This window comes from Centropristis striata, chromosome 12, assembly GCF_030273125.1.
Source record: "Centropristis striata isolate RG_2023a ecotype Rhode Island chromosome 12, C.striata_1.0, whole genome shotgun sequence".
NCBI classification, from domain to species: Eukaryota; Metazoa; Chordata; class Actinopteri; order Perciformes; family Serranidae; genus Centropristis; species Centropristis striata.
Window position 1 is genome coordinate 21,519,145 of NC_081528.1, and position 20,750 is coordinate 21,539,894.

The 20,750-nt window shown below is 41.2% G+C and overlaps 1 protein-coding gene across 1 annotated transcript; it reads left to right on the forward strand.

Annotated features, from left to right (window-relative positions):
* The first annotated feature begins 8,146 nt into the window (after positions 1 to 8,146).
* LOC131981785 (POU domain, class 3, transcription factor 4-like) lies at positions 8,147 to 10,447 on the forward strand. The gene has a single exon (XM_059346258.1). It carries the CDS (start codon positions 8,248 to 8,250, stop codon positions 9,334 to 9,336), a length of 1,089 nt encoding a protein of 362 aa, XP_059202241.1. The 5' UTR covers positions 8,147 to 8,247; the 3' UTR covers positions 9,337 to 10,447.
* Positions 10,448 to 20,750: the final 10,303 nt, after the last annotated feature.

The window sequence follows — 20,750 nt, forward strand, 5'->3', positions numbered from 1 at the left end:
TGGAGGGTCTCTTCACCCGTCTCACACGTCCAACCCAAACACACAGCAACTCACACACACACACATGCATGAACACACACACTGGCAGCAGACCACATCAGAGGGGGTCCATTCCACCCCAAGTCCACAGGTCTCTGGATAAACATATTATTCTGGATTAAATGTTTCCCATATTTGTTATTCTTCCCTTCGAGACTCCAGGTGGAATTGGTATGAAACCAAAAATCATATGTACATTCCTTTGAATGAAAGAGCGGGCCGAGGGAACGCTTCGAAATGGGAACGAGAATTCCCTTTCAGAGCGAGAACTTGTAACAACATTTGTGCAGATTCTTCGATTGCCCCAGATTCTATGTTACACATCTAACAAAGGCTGCGCTGTGTTGTCGAGAAGTGGTCGTTTCCCCTCTGCACATCTCACCGCACCGCTACCCAGAAGTCTCTGTGAAACCAGGAAGTGTGTGTGCTCTGCGGAGGTCCGTCTTTGGCTCTGAATCAGATCCAATTGGTTCAAGAGGCTCTGATCCTCACAGGGATGCTGCAGTGTGAGAGGTTCACTCTCATGGTGTATTAGTTTGAATGGAGATAGAAGGTGACAGCTGAGGCCTGAATTGAATACTTCAGAGGCAGAAGGTGACGACGGTGGAGTCCTGCTCAATTATGCAATTATGTCCAAATTACTGCCAGAGCCTCTCGCCCTATCAGAGGCGGAGTTATAGCCCTGAGCGAGCCAATCGCAGAGGTGTTGACGTGTGCTGAGAGATCACATACTGCCCACCCATAGACCCACTGGCCATGGTAATATGAATTATAGTGGTGGATGGATGGATGGACAGATAGATAGACTGATGGATGGATGGATGGATGGATGGATGGATGGATGGATGGACGGACAGATAGATAGACTGATGGATGGATGGATGGATGGATGGATGGATGGATGGATGGATAGACTGATGGATGGATGGATGGATGGATGGATGGATGGATGGATGGATGGATGGATGGATGGATGGATGGATAGACTGATGGATGGATGGATGGATGGATGGATGGATGGATGGATGGATGGATGGATGGATGGATGGATGGATGGATGGATGGATAGACTGATGGATGGATGGATGGATGGATGGATGGATGGACAGCTAGATAGACTGATGGATGGATGGATGGATGGATGGACGGACAGATAGATAGACTGATGGATGGATGGATGGATGGATGGATGGATGGATGGATGGATGGATGGATGGATGGATGGACAGCTAGATAGACTGATGGATGGATGGATGGATGGATGGATGGATGGATGGATGGATGGATGGATGGATGGATGGATGGATGGATGGACGGATGGATGGATGGTTGTATGGCTGAAAGGATGGATGGATGGATGGATGGATGGATGGATGGATGGATGGATGGATGGATGGATGGATGGATGGATGGATGGATGGATGGATGGGTGGATGGATGAATGGATGGATGGATGGATGGATGGATGGATGGATGGATGGATGGATGGATGGATGGATGGACGGTTGTATGGCTTTATGGATGGATGGATGGGCGGTTGTATGGCTTTATGGATGGATAGACGGACGAACGGATGGACGGATGGATGGATGGATGGATGGATGAATGGATGGATGGATGGATGGATGGATGGATGGATGGATGGATGGATGGATGGATGGATGGATGGATGGACGGACGGATGGATCAATACTCATGTTGCCACAGATTACAATCACTTCCATCAGCCCCCACTTAAAAAAAATTAACAATGTTCTCCATTTCCAGGACCAAGGAGAGAACCTTCATTACATTCCCATATTTGCCGTCAACACATCATCCTGTCACAAACATGTCAGGAAATCATGCACGATCTGATGCTCTTGAATGATCTCTGCATCAAACGTTAGCTCCCTGCATACTAATGTGACCGTGAGCAACAACAGAGGCACACAATGGGCTGCAACCCGTATCAGCACGTTTGTTTCTTCCTTATCGTGTTTATTTTTGTAAACTGCACAGCCCCAACTTTGCACAGCGGTGGGACGTGTGTTGTGGACAGAGGGTTCTCACTGCGGTGTGTTTGATGTCTCTCTCTCTTTCGCTCTCTGTCTCTGGACCCTGGAGACATTCCTCATGCATAATCGCTGTGTGTCTTTCTGATCTGCCTCTATCTGCTGCTGGTGGAGGTTAATGCACAGAGCTGCACACACACAAACACACAAGCAAAGCACAACAGAATTATTCCCCACAAGTAGCTAGAAATAAAGCAAACCAAGGCAGAAAGCACTTTTGTAATGTTTATTAAAGTGATAGAAGAAACACTACAGCTCTTTAGGCTTCTCTCATCTTCTCACATGTGTCATTTAGCACCATGCGGCAGTAACCAACTGCACTAAATATGGTATTTAAACAGAGTTGCACTAATAAAACCATCTACTCCTGTAATTCATCATCCTTTACCATACATTAAGCCGGGGAATCAGGGGACGTGATGTGATTGGAGGGCGGGAAGCTCCTGTACAGCTCAGTATTCTGGTGAGGACTCTCTAACTGTAGAGCAAAGGGGGCAAAGGGGTCACGAGGTGTGTGTGTGTGTGTGTGTGTGTGTGTGTATGTGTGTGAGGGAGAGGGAGAGAGAGAGAGAGAGAGAGAGACGGCAGCATCACCAGTCCTCCAGGGCTCAGCAGGCTAATTAATAATGAATCCCAGAGAGTCTGTGTTTGAAATGCAGATGTGCAACTGCCGGCTCCGCCTGCTCCTTCAGAGGGACCTGTATATGTGTGTGTGTGTGTGTGTGTGTGTGTGTGTGTGTGTGGGCCACAGGGGAAAGTATGTTGGTTGGTTATTTAACTGTGGCACAGAACTTGCAGATATTCCACATGAAATTCATTCGTTCAGCGTTGAATTTTTTGAGAGGAAAGACACAGAAGTTCTCATAACAAGTCCGTCCCGAGTCGTTTTCCTACCTCGTTGGTGCCAGCAGAGGCCTCAACCCCCGAGCTCTTCTCTGCTCTCAGCACAGAAGAGGAGAAGAAGAAGGAGGAGGTGGAAGAGGAGCTGAAGAGGTGCTGAAGAGCATACATTACATTTCTATAGACTCTCTAGTCTTCTTCACTGCTCTCTGTGTGTAGGATACTGTGTGCGTGCGTGTGTGTGTGTGTGTGTGTGTGTGTGTGTGTTTTGTGTTGGATCGGTTTGAAGTTTAACAGATGGTAATGTTATGTAGATTTTCACCAACCTTGGCTCTCTCACTGACCCAGGGACAATATACTAGCCTCTTCCGCAAACAGCACCTGTAACACACACACACACACACACACACACACACACACACACAGTGAATAATCTCTCTGACAAACATTCCCTTTGTTTGAGGGAAGGCAAGAGGGACAAACAGTTTCAATTTTGTTCAGGTGTTTCAAATTCTTGCAGATAATAAAAAATAATATTGGACTGCTTTTGTGCAAGTGAGTGTTTGTTCTGCACGTGTAAATGGGGAGGGAGGGTGTAGGGGGGGGAGCTGGGAGACTCTCTGACCTCAGGCCTGTGTGTTGTTGTGACTGAATTCATTTTCTAATTAAACCCAAAATAATTTTACGCTGGAATTTGCATCATAGTTGGAATACTAATATCCAGAGCTGAAACATTTAATTGAAGCTGCACGCGGCACTATACACGTCTCTCAGTCTTTCCAGGAAATTAAATTATTTGAATTTTGAGGGAACTTCAAAATTCAAAACAACTTTATCTGATTTTTTCCCTTTAAACCCATGGTGATTTAAGGTTGTCAGAAATTCAATCATATTACCATATATCTCATTTTTATTAATTTCCCTCGGATCTATTATAGGCCTATATATGGATCTACCGTGCAAACACGTTTGTTAATGCAAATACTGCATTTTTGTCTCCTAGATTTACCTTTTTATGATCCTTAAACAAAGACTGAACCATAGTCAGAGTGCGGTTTTTATTTTATGTTTTATGTTATGTTAACGTCATTTCAACGGTGCCATAAATGTGCAGAATTGGGCCTCAATTATGCTGATTTTGACGTAGCCTATTCATAATTCAAAATATGACGTTCTTTTTCAAACAAATCCAGGTGTATTTCCCTTCCCTTTTATCTATAAATAAAAACATTACACCTAGCTGATGATCGGAACGAAGGAAAGCTTTGTCTATCTCTTCTCTCCTACAGTAAGTATTGCTTTTCTGCAGCCTAGACAATAAGCGTGAAAACTAAGATTGCACATCGTTTCAAAAGTAGAATAATATCACAACAATAACCTAAAATCGTGTGTATGAATCCCACATTTTGCAGGATGTGGTTATGTAGTTACTGAATTTAAATGCACATATTATAAATGTTAAGTTCTCTCGTTCAATTTTGTGGGGAAACTTGTAATCTCAATCAAAAAATACTTTAAAATGTATTAGTGAGAGATTAAACACCGGATCAGGACACTTTGGGGACAAATTCAAATATTCTTATTTTTCACATAAATTAAGGTTTTCTAAAAATCCGAGACTTCACTGTGGACTTGGTGAAAAGCATATCTGTTATGAAAACACTTTCACACATAAGCACACGTGCACAGTATGACCCTCTCACTGCAGACCCAACACACACCGGGCCTCATGCATTATGAATGTACAGTTACACTCTCTGTGCTCTCATGGGATCATATACATTCACTCAGTGCTGTCCACACACACACACACACACACACACACACACACACACACACACACACACACACACAGATAGAGGTGAGGTTTCCATGACTGACAGGTGGACATGTCTGACAGCCTCCACTTTTCTATCAAAAACAGCTTAACCCGACGTGTATTTTGTTTAAAGTTGATGATGAAAACAAACGGGCTGTCAACGACATGATGTGGGATTAGTTTGGGCTTTTGTTTTGAAGGAGCGTCTTGTTTAAACGCAGTGTCACTGTCCTTTATTAGCGACGTCACGGGTTAATGGGAATATCGATTTTAGTGTCTGGAGCCTGTGAAGTGTGTGTCCCGCTTGTCAGAGAGGACAGGACAACTGAGTTTACACCCAGAGGTGACACGGAGGCTCTGGATTCAAAAACAACATTAACTGATTAATAAAAATCAGGATTTTATATTGTGGTTAAGAAAATAAAAGCCTGTTTTGTTAATCTCCTTTTTCCCTTTTATCCAGCTGAGCACAGGCCTGCATGCACATATTCCCACATAAATAATGAGAGTAAAGACAGATTGATATGTTTCGGTTGTAACATCCTTAACTCGGGGCCATATCTGCCACGCAGCAGCACAGATTTAGGCTTCATGGGGGAAAGTTTTCAAAGGTCATGACACCGAGTGACAGGTCCCGCCCTGAGGCCCAGGGCTGTCTCTATAGCAGACTGAAGCTGATTTATCTACAGGCTGCAGCCTCAGACACTGGACTGCATAGGAGAGAAACAACGTCTAATAACATTAAAATTAAATTTAAGAAACTGAGGGGAAAACAAACAATAAAGGAACACAATATTACTCCGAGCTGCATATTAGGCTTTCAGAATAAAACAAACCATTAACATTTTTACTAATAAATAAAATAAAACAAAGGCGCTAAAACAAGAACTGCATCACTATTGAATAATTATTGCGAGAGAGAAAATATTAGAAAGGCCTATTAAAAATGATACACGTTATTGGATGAATCAGACACACCAAAACTCAATAGAAAATGGGCAAATTTTTGGTCCTCAGTCTGTATGGAAACATGGCGAGTTAATCCATCTAAAATCAATACTCTGCCAATATAACGATCATTAATATTCCTGTTCTGTAAATGTCCATGACAGTGTGTAACAGACTAACAGACCGGAAGTCATTAGATTGAATGCCTCTTTAAATCAGAGTAACAATTAATTTAGCATCATAGTTACTTGATTTGACTTAATCTTTATAAGGTAAATTTAAGCGTGAAATTGTGGACCAATAGAAACAAACAGTGTGTTTCAGGAGGAAAGGCATTAATAGCCTACTTTTTTTTCTTCTGAAAATATGATTTTTTTTTCGCTTCGTGATTAAGATCACCTACTGCAGCTTTATAGTTAGCAGATCTTTTTATTTACCTCACTGCCTACAGCAAATAATCTGAGTCACAAGATCAGCCAAAGATTTACTCAAACCCGCCAAATAAACACAAACAATAAGCTAAACAAACATCACAAACAACCATAAACTGCCATTCCAAGAAATTATGAGTCATTAGCTTGTGTTATTTAACGTGCAGCTCTGCAGTGCTGCATGGTGTAAGTGTAGCAGGGCTGGCTCGGGTTATCTGTGAATGGGCTCTTTATTGGAGGCGCGGAGCGGGGATTTGCCTTTTATTCGCCTCGCTATGGAAACGCGCTCGACGGCAGAAAAATGTTGATGTGAATAAAAGGAATCAGCACAAGGAGCGTTTCTAGAGAAGCATCTGTTACACTTAGAAACTTAGACTATCGAGAGCAATACAACCCCCTCTCCAAGTCCCTCTCCTGTCTGCTGTATGCTCACAAAAAACGCACACTTTATTTTAGAAAAAATATTTTAAATGTATTTTTAAGCGATGGAACTAGTAAAGCACATTTTTAAACCACAAATTGTGTTAAAATCGACAGCCTCGGATGAGCTACATTTTTCTCTAAATAGGGAATTCATCCTGCAAAAATAAAAGCGTAATTTTATATTGGCTCTGTGAAAATACAGGGACTGTATTGAAATACTATTGTGCTAGAAATGTTCTAATTATTTGCATATTATTCTGCATAATTTCACCCCATAACAACTCAAAACGAAGCAACCCGGTTCAGCAAACTAGGCCACTAGAACACCCCTGCATCCACATCACATATTCAGCCACTTTAATGAAGTTTCAAAGAGAAAACTACATGAAGAATTTACACGCGCTGCAATCAGAATAAGAACACAAACAACAACAAATGCATGTGCTGAATTATTTCCCATCGGGCTGCACCGACACGGGGCTACGCACTGTCCTGTCTGTCTGTCATCCCTCCCGTTCTACCGAGGCCCAGTCCACCCCTCCAGCCGGCCCCGTCCACACACCCAGCCCCGCGGTCAGCTCACCTGCTCCGGCCTCCTCTCCGTCTCTGTCCTCCACAGGCAGCCCCTCGCCTCAGCGCTCTTTAATGACTTTCTTGTGGCTGCAGCCTTCTTTTATTTCTCCTAAATGTATGAAAATGTATGCAAATTTAAATCAAGCTTAACCTGGGAGCTCGAGCAATATATTTAATGGAATTTCAAACCAATAAGGAGACTGGGACGCAGTCCTCTAATGGCAAATATAATTACGCAGCTAAGTTAGTTCTCAGATAGATCTTTTTTTTTCTCTCTTTAACTCCGAGAGGACCTGATGAGATTCTTAAAGAGTGGAAGTATGAATGTGTAGTGCGTAAAGACACATTTACCTCTGTGAGAAAATGTAGAAATGACTTTAGGTATTAAATGTGTTCAATGTGTGCACACGTAAGAGGGAAAAGTGAGTTTGGCCTGTCAGAAAAAAATATAATGCAATAATATATTGTGGCAATTTTATCATAAACGATAAATTGCAATTATAGGCCCAGGACATGCATTATTTTTGTTTGGCCAAAATGGTTCTGGATACTGAATGTGCTGTGCGTAAAACCCCTTGTGCGTAAAAAGCCTAATCTTGAGCAGCTCACTCTATAAACACCTGAGGAAGTGTTTTCTAAAAGTTAATAATTAGCAGGGAGAAGTGCTCTTGGTTTGATTGTATCCTTCTACATTAAGTGCTGGCACGTCTAACAAATGCCATTGCGCTTTAATCTCCTCCTTCGCACGCGCTCAAGGGTGACAGCAGCAGCAATAAACTCGTGCGTAAATCAGTTGGAAACTTTAATTAATAAACAGGAACTGCGCTCTGCGCGCACATCGTTCCATAGCCAGACCCACTGGACCAGCATTCCGACTCACTTCCGGTTCGACTTGCCTGTAACCCTTTCCTAACCGCAGCTCTGCTTCCAGAGGCGGAGGGTTGGATATCTGCGCTGTCATTGGCTGAGAGGCGTCGTCGCTGCGCCTCGGTCGGTCTGTGAGTGGCGGTGGAGGCTGTCAGTCACTGCCAGGCTGCTGCCGAGGCTCCAGAGAGAGGGAGATGTCAGAGGCTGAGCTGCTCCCTTCCTTCAGTAGCACTAGTGGGGTTCAGCAGCCAGCATGGCCACAGCTGCCTCCAGCCCCTACACCCTGCTCAGCTCCAGTCCCATGATCCACCCGGACAGCCAGGCCATGCAGCCTGCTAGCCCCTACAGAGGACACCAGAAACTCCTCCAGAGTGATTACCTGCAGAGCGTCCAGAGCAACGGGCACCCCCTCGGGCACCAGTGGGCGAGCAGTCTGTCGGAGGGCAGCCCCTGGTCGGCCTCCATGGACCAGCAGGACGTAAAACCAGGCCGAGAAGACCTGCAGCTTGGCATCATCCATCACCGCTCCCCGCACGTAGCGCATCACTCCCCTCATCACAACAACCATGGCAACCACCCGGGAGCCTGGGGGACTCCGGTGTCCCACAACTCCTCCATCACCAGCGGGCAGCAGATCAACATCTACTCCCAGACGGGCTTCACTGTCAACGGCATGCTGGACCACGGTGGCCTCACACCTCCACCCAACCCGCAGGGCCAAGGCATGCACCCGGGCCTCAGGGACACGCTCAGCCCCGAGCACAGCGACCTCGGCGGGCACCACTGCCACGACCACTCCGACGAGGAGACGCCGACTTCGGACGAGCTGGAGCACTTTGCCAAGCAGTTCAAACAGCGGAGAATCAAGCTGGGCTTTACGCAGGCGGACGTGGGGTTGGCTCTGGGCACGCTGTACGGTAACGTCTTTTCCCAAACCACCATCTGCAGGTTCGAGGCTCTGCAGCTGAGCTTTAAAAACATGTGCAAACTAAAGCCGCTGCTGAACAAGTGGCTGGAGGAGGCGGACTCGTCCACAGGCAGCTCTAGCAGTATAGACAAGATAGCAGCTCAGGGGAGGAAGAGAAAGAAGAGGACGTCCATCGAGGTGAGCGTCAAGGGGGTCCTGGAGACGCACTTTCTCAAGTGTCCCAAACCCTCCGCGCAGGAGATCACCTCGCTGGCGGACTCGCTGCAGCTGGAGAAGGAGGTGGTGCGCGTTTGGTTCTGCAACCGGAGGCAGAAGGAGAAGCGCATGACGCCGCCGGGAGAGCCGCCGCCGCACGAGGGACCCTATTCTCACAGCGGGAGCGCGGGAGATGCCTCCTCGTGCCATGATCTCTGACCGAAGCACCGGGAGGAACCCCCCCCCGGCACTGACTCTGAGCGCAGGGGCTCCGCGGTGGCGCGTCCCGGTACAGACTCCTCCAGCACTGAAACACAATAACAATAACAGAGATACCTGTTCAGCCTTCGTCATTTTCTAACTGTCATGAGGGCATTATTCTATAGCGGCATATCACATTTCAGATTACCTTTGGAGCCCGCCAAATTATTTTCTACATCACGGATATAAATACAAAATGTGCCTAATAACCTGCCAGCGCCTTTGGTTTGTGTCACCATTTCTCATCAGCTATAATAATGATAGGATGGGACTTTTTTCTGCTGGAGTGAAACAAATAATCATTTCTTAATTGATTTGTTGCAGCACCAGAAGCCGTTTTACAGTCCACCTCATGCTTCCCTCGGGCTCATACGATGCTTTAGTTCTCATCATATTTACACTCATTATTTTGTAACATACTCTTAGCAGATCTGTAATTATTTTTGCATATGCAAATATAGGCCCTCATTCCAGTTGTAGAGGTATTGCTACCAACATAATAGCACTTGGAGGGTTTGTTTTTAAATTAAATCCCTCCCTTATGGCCTGTAGCTTCAGCCACACGCAGTTATACAGCTATTTATAAATTCATTTATTTGATTTCAATCATCTTCGACCATATAAACTGTGTGGACTCTGAAACAGAGAATAGAAAGAGGGGTTGACGACGCTATACACCTGCCTATAATTTTATTGTACGTTCAGTATCAAAATTTTATAATCTTAAATACTCCTGTTATTGGTTTATTTCTTAAGTATTTTTTCGAATATTGTACAGTTTTATATATTACCCTTTTGAAGTCATTAATTTAAACAAATGCTCTTAGTTATTCATGCACTTAATTAGCAATGTAAAAAAACACACACAATATTTTCAGTAAGATTGAACTGTTTCGGCGGTTTTATTCCAAATTTCGATGACAGCTCAAGTAATTATTTATTTTCAGTATAAAGCTTGTATTATGTTTTGAAATAAACTATGTATGTTGTAATAAACAATTTCTTGCTACAACTGTTCACTGTCCAAAACAGAATCCAGCTTCTGGTGAATGAATACTCAATATTTAGAAGTAGGCACAATATCATACAAAACTATAAAAATCATAATAATTATAATTACATATCATGAACGTTATTTTAAAATTATTATAATTACTTAAGAATGTATTATAACTGTTATTTTAAAAATAAGTATTATTGTTGATGTTATAATGATAATCACAATTATTATTATTACTACATGTATTATACATTATTTAAAAAATATTATACTTTTAAAATGTATTATAAGTTATTATTATTATTACAATTATTATTACATGATAGTGAAAGCAATAATTAAAATATGTAATTATTTAAATGTTCTTAATTCAACATCCCATTTACATTTTCACACAATTTTGAAAATAGGTTAAAATCAAAAACTTTGCCTAATTATAATTTTACTAAAGAGAACATTATGCTCCATTTATGTATTTATACAATTCTGCTTAAGCAGCATAACCTTCACTCAGCTTCAATGTCATGTCAAAGGGCAACTTCTCCTGAAGTTCTTTATGTGACCAACAGCTGTAAAATATCCAGTGGTTCAACAGGACCTTGGCTGCAGGTCTGCAGGCTCCACGGATCACAGCAAACTGAGTCGCTTTCTCCAGCAGTTCCACTGAAATGTTATTGTCCGGGCCCTCTGCCCTCCTCAATCAGACATGCGTGATTTATCGCCTGGGCCGCTGGGCCTGACAGCAAAACACAATGACACACACACACACACACACACACACACACACACACAGACTCAGACACACACAATCAGAAGCAGATGAATCTCATTTCAAAGACTACAGCTGCGTATAATTGGCCATGCGAGGGCAAAATAGAGCTATATTCCTAAAAAAAAATATCATAATGCCTAAAAATAATTTAGGGATGGTTTGGAAATAAGTAGGCCTATAGATGCAGCGCTGCTTAAATGATTCAAAAATAAGAGCTGGAGAGGGAGAGTGAAGGAGGGGAGAGAGGAGAAGAGGAGAGGCGGAAGGGTGCTAGGCCTTGCCTTGAAATGGAGAGCCTGACTGGAATACTAATGCATCTGAATTTATGCATCTCCTCAGTCTGCAGCCCTGAGAGGGGGGTGGGGGAGACAGAGAGAGAGAGGGAGAGGGAGAGAAGGAGGGAGGGAAAAGGGTGTGAGGGTGGAGGTGAAAGGGGGCGGTTATGTAGAAGAAGAGAAAAGTAAAACCATGGCTGATTGATTCCATCCATCTATTTTAGTTCGAAATAATCCCTGATTTCTAGGGAAGGGGGGAGAAGAAAAAAAATGCCCCTAGATGGAAGGAGAGCAGGCAGCCGAGCAAACAAGCAAAGCAAGCCAAGGTCCAGAGCAGCACTGCAGTATCCTTGAGCCTCTTCCACCTCGCTTCAGTGTCAGGATGCTGGGAAAAAAAACACCTTTACTTCCAAATATGTCTGTAAAGAGTAACTGCACATAAATAAGTTACCAGCGAAAAATGATTGACTTGGGAAAATGTGCAGAAGGACAGTGAGAGAAATATAACAGGTGCAAGATGAAAGCACATTCAGACGCATTAAAGGAAGAACTTCAGGTAATTATTTCTCCAAAATGCTTGAGGTTGGATGACTGGGCTTTGCACTAGCAGATAATTGAGCCTCTGAATCAGATCCTGAGTGAGAGCGGACTGATCATCAGACAGGACAGCAACAATAGAGAAGCAGGAGTAGTGACTTGTGTAGGAGCAGTTTGGAGGATGAGCCGGTTGTTTACTGGCAGGGGATAATGGTACAGTCTGACTCACACCTTTTTTTATTTTTTTTATAAATTGTATCTCATCACAAACCTTCTGTTCTCTTTGAATTTATTCTGTATCCTGTTTCAAAGACTTTGGTTGAAAGTTAAGAAGTCAAAAGTGTAAAAAAAAAAAAAAAAAAAGTTACCAAATTCCTCTAAATAAATTGTTTTCCAAAGCTTTTATTAATAGTGTTATTTTTCTCGAATTTTGAAAAGAAAATCTGTGAAGGTCAATAAAGTGAATAAAACACATTAGGATTAAAGAGGCGAAACTTTAAAGCGGGCTGGCACAGATTTAGTGAGGAGGCAGAATAAAGTTTGGGAGGCACTGATGTAGTGTTTGCAGTAAAAACTGGCGTGCACGAGGTCAAAGAGAGGACATTCAACAGCACATTTATCTTTAATTGGAAAAGGGGGAAAGCAGAGGGCTGCAGTCTAGAACACAGACAGCAGCCCACATGAGACGATCCGTACATGGGAATAATGAACATCGGCTGCTGCTCCGCCACATGCTCGTATGACTTTTGGGCTGAAATGATCCATTTTACATCCTCCTTTAATTTCTACCAAGTCTTACTACCACCCTGTGTTTACCCAAAGCTCATGAATGTATTTTCTCACCTTTTCTGTTAGGAAACTATAGAACTGATCTTTGTTTTTATACTGGTTGTTCCGTTTTGAATTGTGATCCCTTAAAACAAAAGCAGTGTTTGATTTTAACCATCACAATCGGCTGCACAGCTACAAGTCTACTATTTATGGTGACTTTAGCCTGAATTAAATTAAAAACATTTTTTTTGGGTCTTCTTTTGTTTAAATATTATTTAGGCTTGGAAACACCACCCAAAATTCAAAAGAAAAAAGTGTTTTATTGTTGTTATTTTTTTCATATCCTGTTAATAATTTGTGACCTTGTTAGGGGCCACGACCCTCAGGTTGGAAACCACTGTCTTAAAGCTTATTTTACATTACAATTATTGTTAGTGAGTCTTCTAATTGACAAACAAAATACAAACTAAAACATTTATAAATTACTTAAATTACAAAAAAAATAAAATGAATACGTCAAAACAACAACAACACAACAACAACAATAAAAATAATAATAACAATAATAATAATAATGTATTTAATATGTGAACAAATCAAAGGATGTAAAATATTTTAAAATAGATGCATTACCTTTTGGCATACAACTCAAAATTCTAATGAAAATAAAATTTATAATAAAAATGGATTACTTGAGATGAGTGGTACAGTTTTGGTGTAGCACTTGTTTTTCATCACTCTGCTGTGTTCCATTCTGTAATTTCTGACATTATGTAAGAATTCCCAAAATAACAAAACATTTTCATGAGGCAACCAAACTCCCTTAAAAAAGGCACATTTTAAAAACCAAGGTTCCAATACTTCCAGATGTCAATAGACTAGAGCATAGTGCACAGTGTTTATATGCAAAAAAAAGAATTATAAAAGTTGATCTCTGCCGTTACACAGTAGATTCATACAGGACGTCCTGTTAAAGAATACAACTCTTAAAAAGTATGTCCTGACTTCAGAATAAAAAAACACAGTGAAACAAATTGTAGTTTCCCTTGTTTCCCTCCCACAGCCTGAGAGTATAAACAAGGCTTTAATTTTCTGTATAAACACAGTTTTAGTAATGCTTTTCACACTTGTTGCAGAGGGGAATCTACCCACTGATTCATCCCATGTTCAGTTATTTTTGCTCACAGTTTCACACTTGAAAATACAAACAGCCCTGCTGCTGCTGCAGGGCGCTGACACAACTTCAAAGTGAAAATGACCAGAGTTGATAAGTGATCAGTGGAGGGCGGGGGCAGGTAACAACAGTGTGTTAGGACAGAATCAATGGCAGGGTAACTGTGACTGAGAGCGGAGGAGAGAAGAAAGCAGAGCGACTGAAGAGGAGGAGGGGAGGGGTGTCGAAGAAGAAGAGTAGGGACGAATCTGCAATAATCCCATAACCTAAAATCAATTTCACATCCTCAGTTCTGGCATCCCCTGACAGGGCCGGGCAGCTACAGTGTGTAGGGTGGGGGCAGGGTGGTGTAAGATTTATAGTACATCCAGCTGAGGAGATCCAATAGCAAAGTCTTTTAATGTTTCTATTCAAGATTATTCTTAGTCAGTGGTGGAAGAAGCATCCAGATTTCTTACTTAAGTAAAAGTTGAAATTACTCAACTACAAGTAAAAGTCCTGCATTCAAAACTTACTGAAGTAAAAGTACAAAAGTATCAGCATTAAAATGTACTTAAAGTATCAAAAGTAAAAGTACTCGTTATACAGATTTCTTTTATATATTCCAAATATATGATTGGATTATTTGTATTGATGCATTTTATTGGGTAAAGAAAGGGCTCATTATAGCTATTTAATATACTGTTATGAGGTTTAATTCTTTAAAGTCTAATCCCTTTAAATGTATCATATTTTTTGTTAAATCTCCACCTGAAAAGTAACTAAAGCTAGCAGCTAAATGTAGTGGAGTAGAAGTATGATGTTACATAAAATGGAAATACTCGAGTAAAGTACACATACCTTAAAATTATACTTAAGTAGAGTACTTGAGTAAATGTACTTCCACCACTGTTCTTAGTGTATTGTTTTTAAAAGATACAGAACCAGAAATTTTAACTTTGATACAAAACTTGATACCACGGCAAAAAAAGGGTTCTTTGGGTACCCACGATTCTCCCCTTTACAAACATGCCCACTTTATGCTAAACCCAATCACCTTGGGACAAAAAACTGCTGTTCTCCTCATGCAGTATAAATGTGCGAGTTTCACCTATTCTAAAAAAATGTGTATCTGAATATTTCTGCATACCAGTGTCCCTAAAGAGTTTTGGAATTGTATATATTGGGTATGAACAGAAAGCTGAGACTCGTGTGGATTCAATGAGCGTGTGATGATGTAAGTTTCCATAGTAGCCATTTCATTGTAGTGTATTTTTCGACCATTCTAGAAAATGATCTGTTGTGACCTCTAAGATAATCACAGTCTCATGTAACTTTGCAACCACAAAATAGAGAGATAGTTTGTCAGAGTTAAACAAAACTACAGCATGGATTTTTCTGTGGTGTTACTTAAGGTCTTCTTGATGTGATATCTTGAAGGGATTTTTAGCAATTTTTCAATCAATTCTCGGATGGTCAAAATGGGTTAAATTTAGCACAGTGTGTGTGACAAATGGCATCAACCCCCAAGATCATCAACATCCATCCATTCATTCTCGTCCGCTTATCCAGGGCCGGGTCGCGGGGGCAGCAGGCTAAGCAGGGCATTCCAGGCGTCCCTCTCCCTTTCTGAGAAACAACTGAGAAATATTTGAGCATGGGAATGTTCATATACTTGTATAGGTACATCTCAAAAAATAGAATGTCAGGAAAAAGTTAAATATTTTTTGTCAATCATTTCAGAAAGTGAAACTCATACATTATATAGATTCATTACACGTAAATGAGTGAAATATTTCAAGCCTGTTTTTCTTGTAATTTTGATGATTCTGGCTTAGAGATAATGAAAACACAAAACTCTGTCTCAGAAAATTAGAATATTGTGAAAGAGTTCAATATGTGAGTCCACAGTCAGTGGTGATTTGGGGCCATGTCCTCTGCTGGTGTTGGCTGCGTTGACTGTGGACTTCAAAAAACACAGTGGACCATCTACCAGGACATTTTAGAGCTCTTCATGCTTCCACAAGCTCTTTGGAGATGCTGGTTTCATTTTCCAGCAGGACTTGGCGCCTGCCCACATTGGCAAAGGTACCAAAAGCTGGTTCAATGACCATGGTGCTACTCGGCTGACCTGAACCCCATAGGAGTCAATGGGCTGTTGTCAAGAGGAAGGTGAGGGCCGTATTAATGCTATAATTCATGCAAAAGGAGCCCAAACAAGTATTGAGTGTATAGAAATGAACATACTTTTCAGAAGCCTGACCTTTGTGTTTAATATGTGTGTTAATATTCTAATTTTCTGAGACACTGAGTTGTGTGTTTTCATCATCTGTAAGCCATAATCATCAAAATTACATGAAATACAGGCTTGAAATATTTCACTCTATGTGCAATGAATCTTTATAATATACAAGTTTCACTCTCTGAAATAATTAACAAAAAAATGTTGAACTTTTTCACAATATTCTAATTTTTTGAGATGTACCTCTATTTGGTACTGGATGTGTAATAAAAAAATGATTTTCCTTTTCCAACAACCTACACATAGTGCTGCTTCAGAAAGTCACTAAACAGTGCAGCCTTATGTTGTAAATCATATTGTAGATCTAAATTTTCAAATAGCTTCTATAGTATTGAATGTGGAGATTTTATCATCAGTCTTGAAATAGATACTTTTGAAAACCCTAATTCTTTATATTTCAGGTTTAAATCTAAAATTCTGTATTTGAATGTGATCTCCCTTCCTCTTCAGATCAGTGCAGTCTCTGACTATCTCCACTTCTTCCAAGCAGTCGCTGGCAATTCATTGTAAAAATGGTGTCAGTAGAACAGCTGCCTCTGTGATCTCATTGTTCTTCTCTGTCGAGGCTGTGGCATTCATGTCTTCGCAATTACTTTGACAATTAAAACCATATTAAGGTTGTGCAGTGTGATAGCTCCATTAAGCGACACGAGAACTCCGAGTGACAACCACACTTTGTTGCTTTGAGGATGACACTTGTTCAAACTTTGATGTTGTGCTAAGTGGTCGCACGCGGCTGCACCCCTGCAGTTGAGACATTATTTCAAGAACCAAGTAGCATCTCTGTGTCTAGAAAAGGATCTTTCCCTATCCCACTTACCCTGCCCATTAAACACACACACACACACACACACACACACACACACACACGTTACATGTGAGGGGAGAGCGGCCTGTTTATGACACTGAGAGAGTAAATCACTGTGTCTGATATCTTCATTTGAGACAGAGGGCTGATCACTACTCGTCCTGCTTGTTCCACATTAACTCATTATCACACACGCTCACTCCATTAATTCTCTTGCTTTTATTAGCAGCTAGAGTGGATGCACACGCGCACATAAACACACAGTGGACCGGCGATGACAAGCACTGCCTCTACCTCATCTGACAGCTAATGGCTTCATTAGGAGCAGCGTGTTAATTGGCTGACTTTGGGGAGACGCTCGTTAATGAGGATAAATAGATTCACACCTGAGCGGGGCGCTACCCAGCCACAGCAGCTCTGTGGGAACTCTGCTTGACGAGGACTACATATATATACGACTGCAGGACTTTATTGAGGAGTATAAGTCAACCTGACAGAGCCCTGTCCCCTTTTTTCCCTTCCTCACAGCCTGAACACAGTTGTGTTTTCCTTGCCAGGCAGACTTATTAGCCGAGTGGTTGATTAGCACCAGGAGGCCAAAACAAAGAGCAGTATGTCAAAACAATTAGCCCCACTGTTTACCTCTCAGCTCCCAGGCTCCCTACTAAATGCATCTAGAGGGAGAGAGGAGAGGAGAGGAGAGGACATGGAGTCAGCTCAGACAGTTGCAGAAAAAGGACAACAGCTGGTCCATAGGCCAACGTGTGTGTGCATGTGTGTGTGCATTGATGGGAGCAGTCCTCGTGCCTCAATCCATCTGCTCTCCTGCCTAGATCTCCATCCTCTGCTGTCTGGTCATGACAGCTCTGACACACACACACACACACACACTCTCTCACTCTCACTCACTCACACACACACACACACACACACACACACACACACACTTCTCTTTACACACCACTGGTTAGAGGAGCTTATATTCTCAGGGGAGCAGGGGGGTTGGACAGACAAAATGGAAGCAGGCGAGACTGATCATTTACATAAGGGTAGGACACAGAGCCACTGAGGGACGCTGTGTGTTCAACAGACGTGTAACTTCTCATGTACTGGACAGTGTTACCACCTAGTGGTGGAGTACAGCTTTGCAGCTCAGTGATGTTATTGGAGGAGGACACAAAGAGGGAGGAAGCTGCTTGGGAGGTGGCCGTCGTTTGAAAGGGGTCTGGCCACAGAAATGACAAAAAACACATGTTCACACTATTATTTAAACATGAAAATGCTTTGGTTTTTAAGATGCACTAACCCATGTTTTTGTGTTAACAATGGATCAAATGCAGGTCAGGGAGTAACATTCAAGTACAATACAAGTAACAGGATTATGTATTAAAAATACAAAATATTAGTAACTGGTACATTTTAAGTTGGCACTGTTGTGAATACAGTTACTATCTTAAATAGATTACAGTCCTCTGCCAAGGAGGTTGTGTTTTTGGCTCAGTTTGGCTTGTTTGTTTGTCTGTTAGTCAGCAGGATTTTCATGAAACACGGTGGAAGTGTGCAGCACTCGTCTGCACTCTCAGTGCCCTTCTAGTTTGTTTTTGTTTGATTTGCTCTAAAATTCATATGAGCCATGCATTTATAATAAACAGCCTTTTTTCTTTTCTTTTTTTAAAGTGCAACAATTTGTGCATGCCTGCACAGTGCACCTGCCACACAGCCCTGCTGTTACAGCTTGTAACAAAGGTTGATCAGCCTTTTGCTATTAGAAGCACCAAGCTACTTTTAAATCTCTTCATAAAAGTTTTCCCTTTGTGAAAGCCTTTGTAAAGGCGATTGTATTGTTTTATTCCTATTTATTTGATCTTATCCATTTAACTGTTAACTTCCTCTGTGCCTTTGTCCCTTGGTCTTATTGTGATTTTATCTGCCTTGTTTGATTTTATTTTGTAAAGTACGTTGTAACATTCTTAAGAAAAAGCACTGTAGCACTAAGGGGCTACATCTAATAATAATAACCTAATAGAATATATAATAAATAAAAGTTTAAGGTATGGATTTAGAAGTCTGTATTTTAGCATCTTTTAGCTAATTGTTTTGATTTTACAGCTGAAGTGTTTCGAATCTCTCTTAAAGTTCTCAACCTTTTTTCAAGTCACAGTAGGCAGCCGTTTCCAATGTCTGATAAACCAACAGTACACTACATGCCCAGCAACAAACACTAGCTGGTGAACACAGTGAAGCGTTTAGCAGCTATAGAGCTAAATATTTTCTACAGGAGATGGTGGAGACCAATACGGAAGATAATTTATGCCAGGTAGAAGAAAAAAAAGAAAAAAAAGAATTCTTTACTTCGAGAAAAAAGTCCAAATGTTGAGAATAAAGTCACTTTTTGAGTTGTAAAGTAGACTGCAACCTACAACCTGATTTTTGCCAATACATCGAATATATGCCTAAAAAAAAAATCACATAAATTACATAAACACAGATTTTCCCAGAATAGTTATAGTAGTTTCTCCCAAAAACATCTCATTTGTTTATTCTCAATTTTGACTTTTTTTGCTTGAACTGCATTATGAAACAAAATCATTATTTTTATCTCCCACCTGGCCCCAATCCTCTTCCGTAGACCAAAGAAGAGTGTAGAGTAAATATTGGACTTGGATATTGGCCCAGAAGCAACAACTCCAAAGGCATGCTAATGTTGCTGCATATCTGCTGGCTGTGTTTGCTGTTTCATATGGGGCTAATGTGTCAATTAACGTGTTTATGTCAGGTTCCACTTCCCCTAAGAGGACAAAAAAAAACAGATGTTTTAATTTGCCTTTGAGATTCCTGCTGCCTACCTGCTGCCACAAAAAAATGCGGAATATAAGGATTGTAATGCGTACAATGCTGACAAATAAAAACCTTCTACAGTATGTAACAATGAAAAGTTCAGTGAAGTCTGTGGATTATTCTGCACATCAGAGTAACACATTTCACTCACATGTATTATGATTAGCAGAAATCTCAGACATGGACATTTCCAAATCAAAACTTCAGCCTCTCTGGAAATAGTTGAGAAATGTTTTTGTTTGGTCATTCAGGGGAAACAATCTTTTCAAGTGTAACAGAGAAGACGACACACCACATTTATTCTTATAAAAGAAAAGTTAAAATGATATGCAATAAAACACTAATATTTTGTTCAATAAATTCAGGGGTTATGTTGCTAAAACCCTACTTGCTCTGCAGCAGTATGACTTAAACTGTAGTATTAGCAATATTAGATAGATACTGCTGTGTATCTCACTTTGCTTTAGTCCATTTGATAACCTTTTAACACTAGATTTTAACATGTCAGATAAAACATTTCCATAGCTTCATCAGCAACTAAAAGAAGAAAATACTTACCTCTCCAAAAACAGATCCAAATTCAACAGGTCATCAGTGTTGCAGTTATACTGACGATTGGCTTTAAATGAGACCGTTTGTGAGGGAAGAAACCAGCTCAGACCGCCCTGGATGCATGTCAATAATGATCTTTAATGTCAATATATACAGAACTTGAAAGAAAAATAGAATCTTAAAAATCAAATGAAATAAATACAATATCATACAATTTCCACAATGTCTTTTTTGAAGAGATATCCATGGAAATTCTTTTTTTTTTTTTTGTTAAATTCAGCCTCTCTGGTTCGACGGGGTGCGTCCCGTCCCCCCCAGAGAAATCCCTACAGCTCCCCCACATGCTCTTCATCTTCATCTTCAT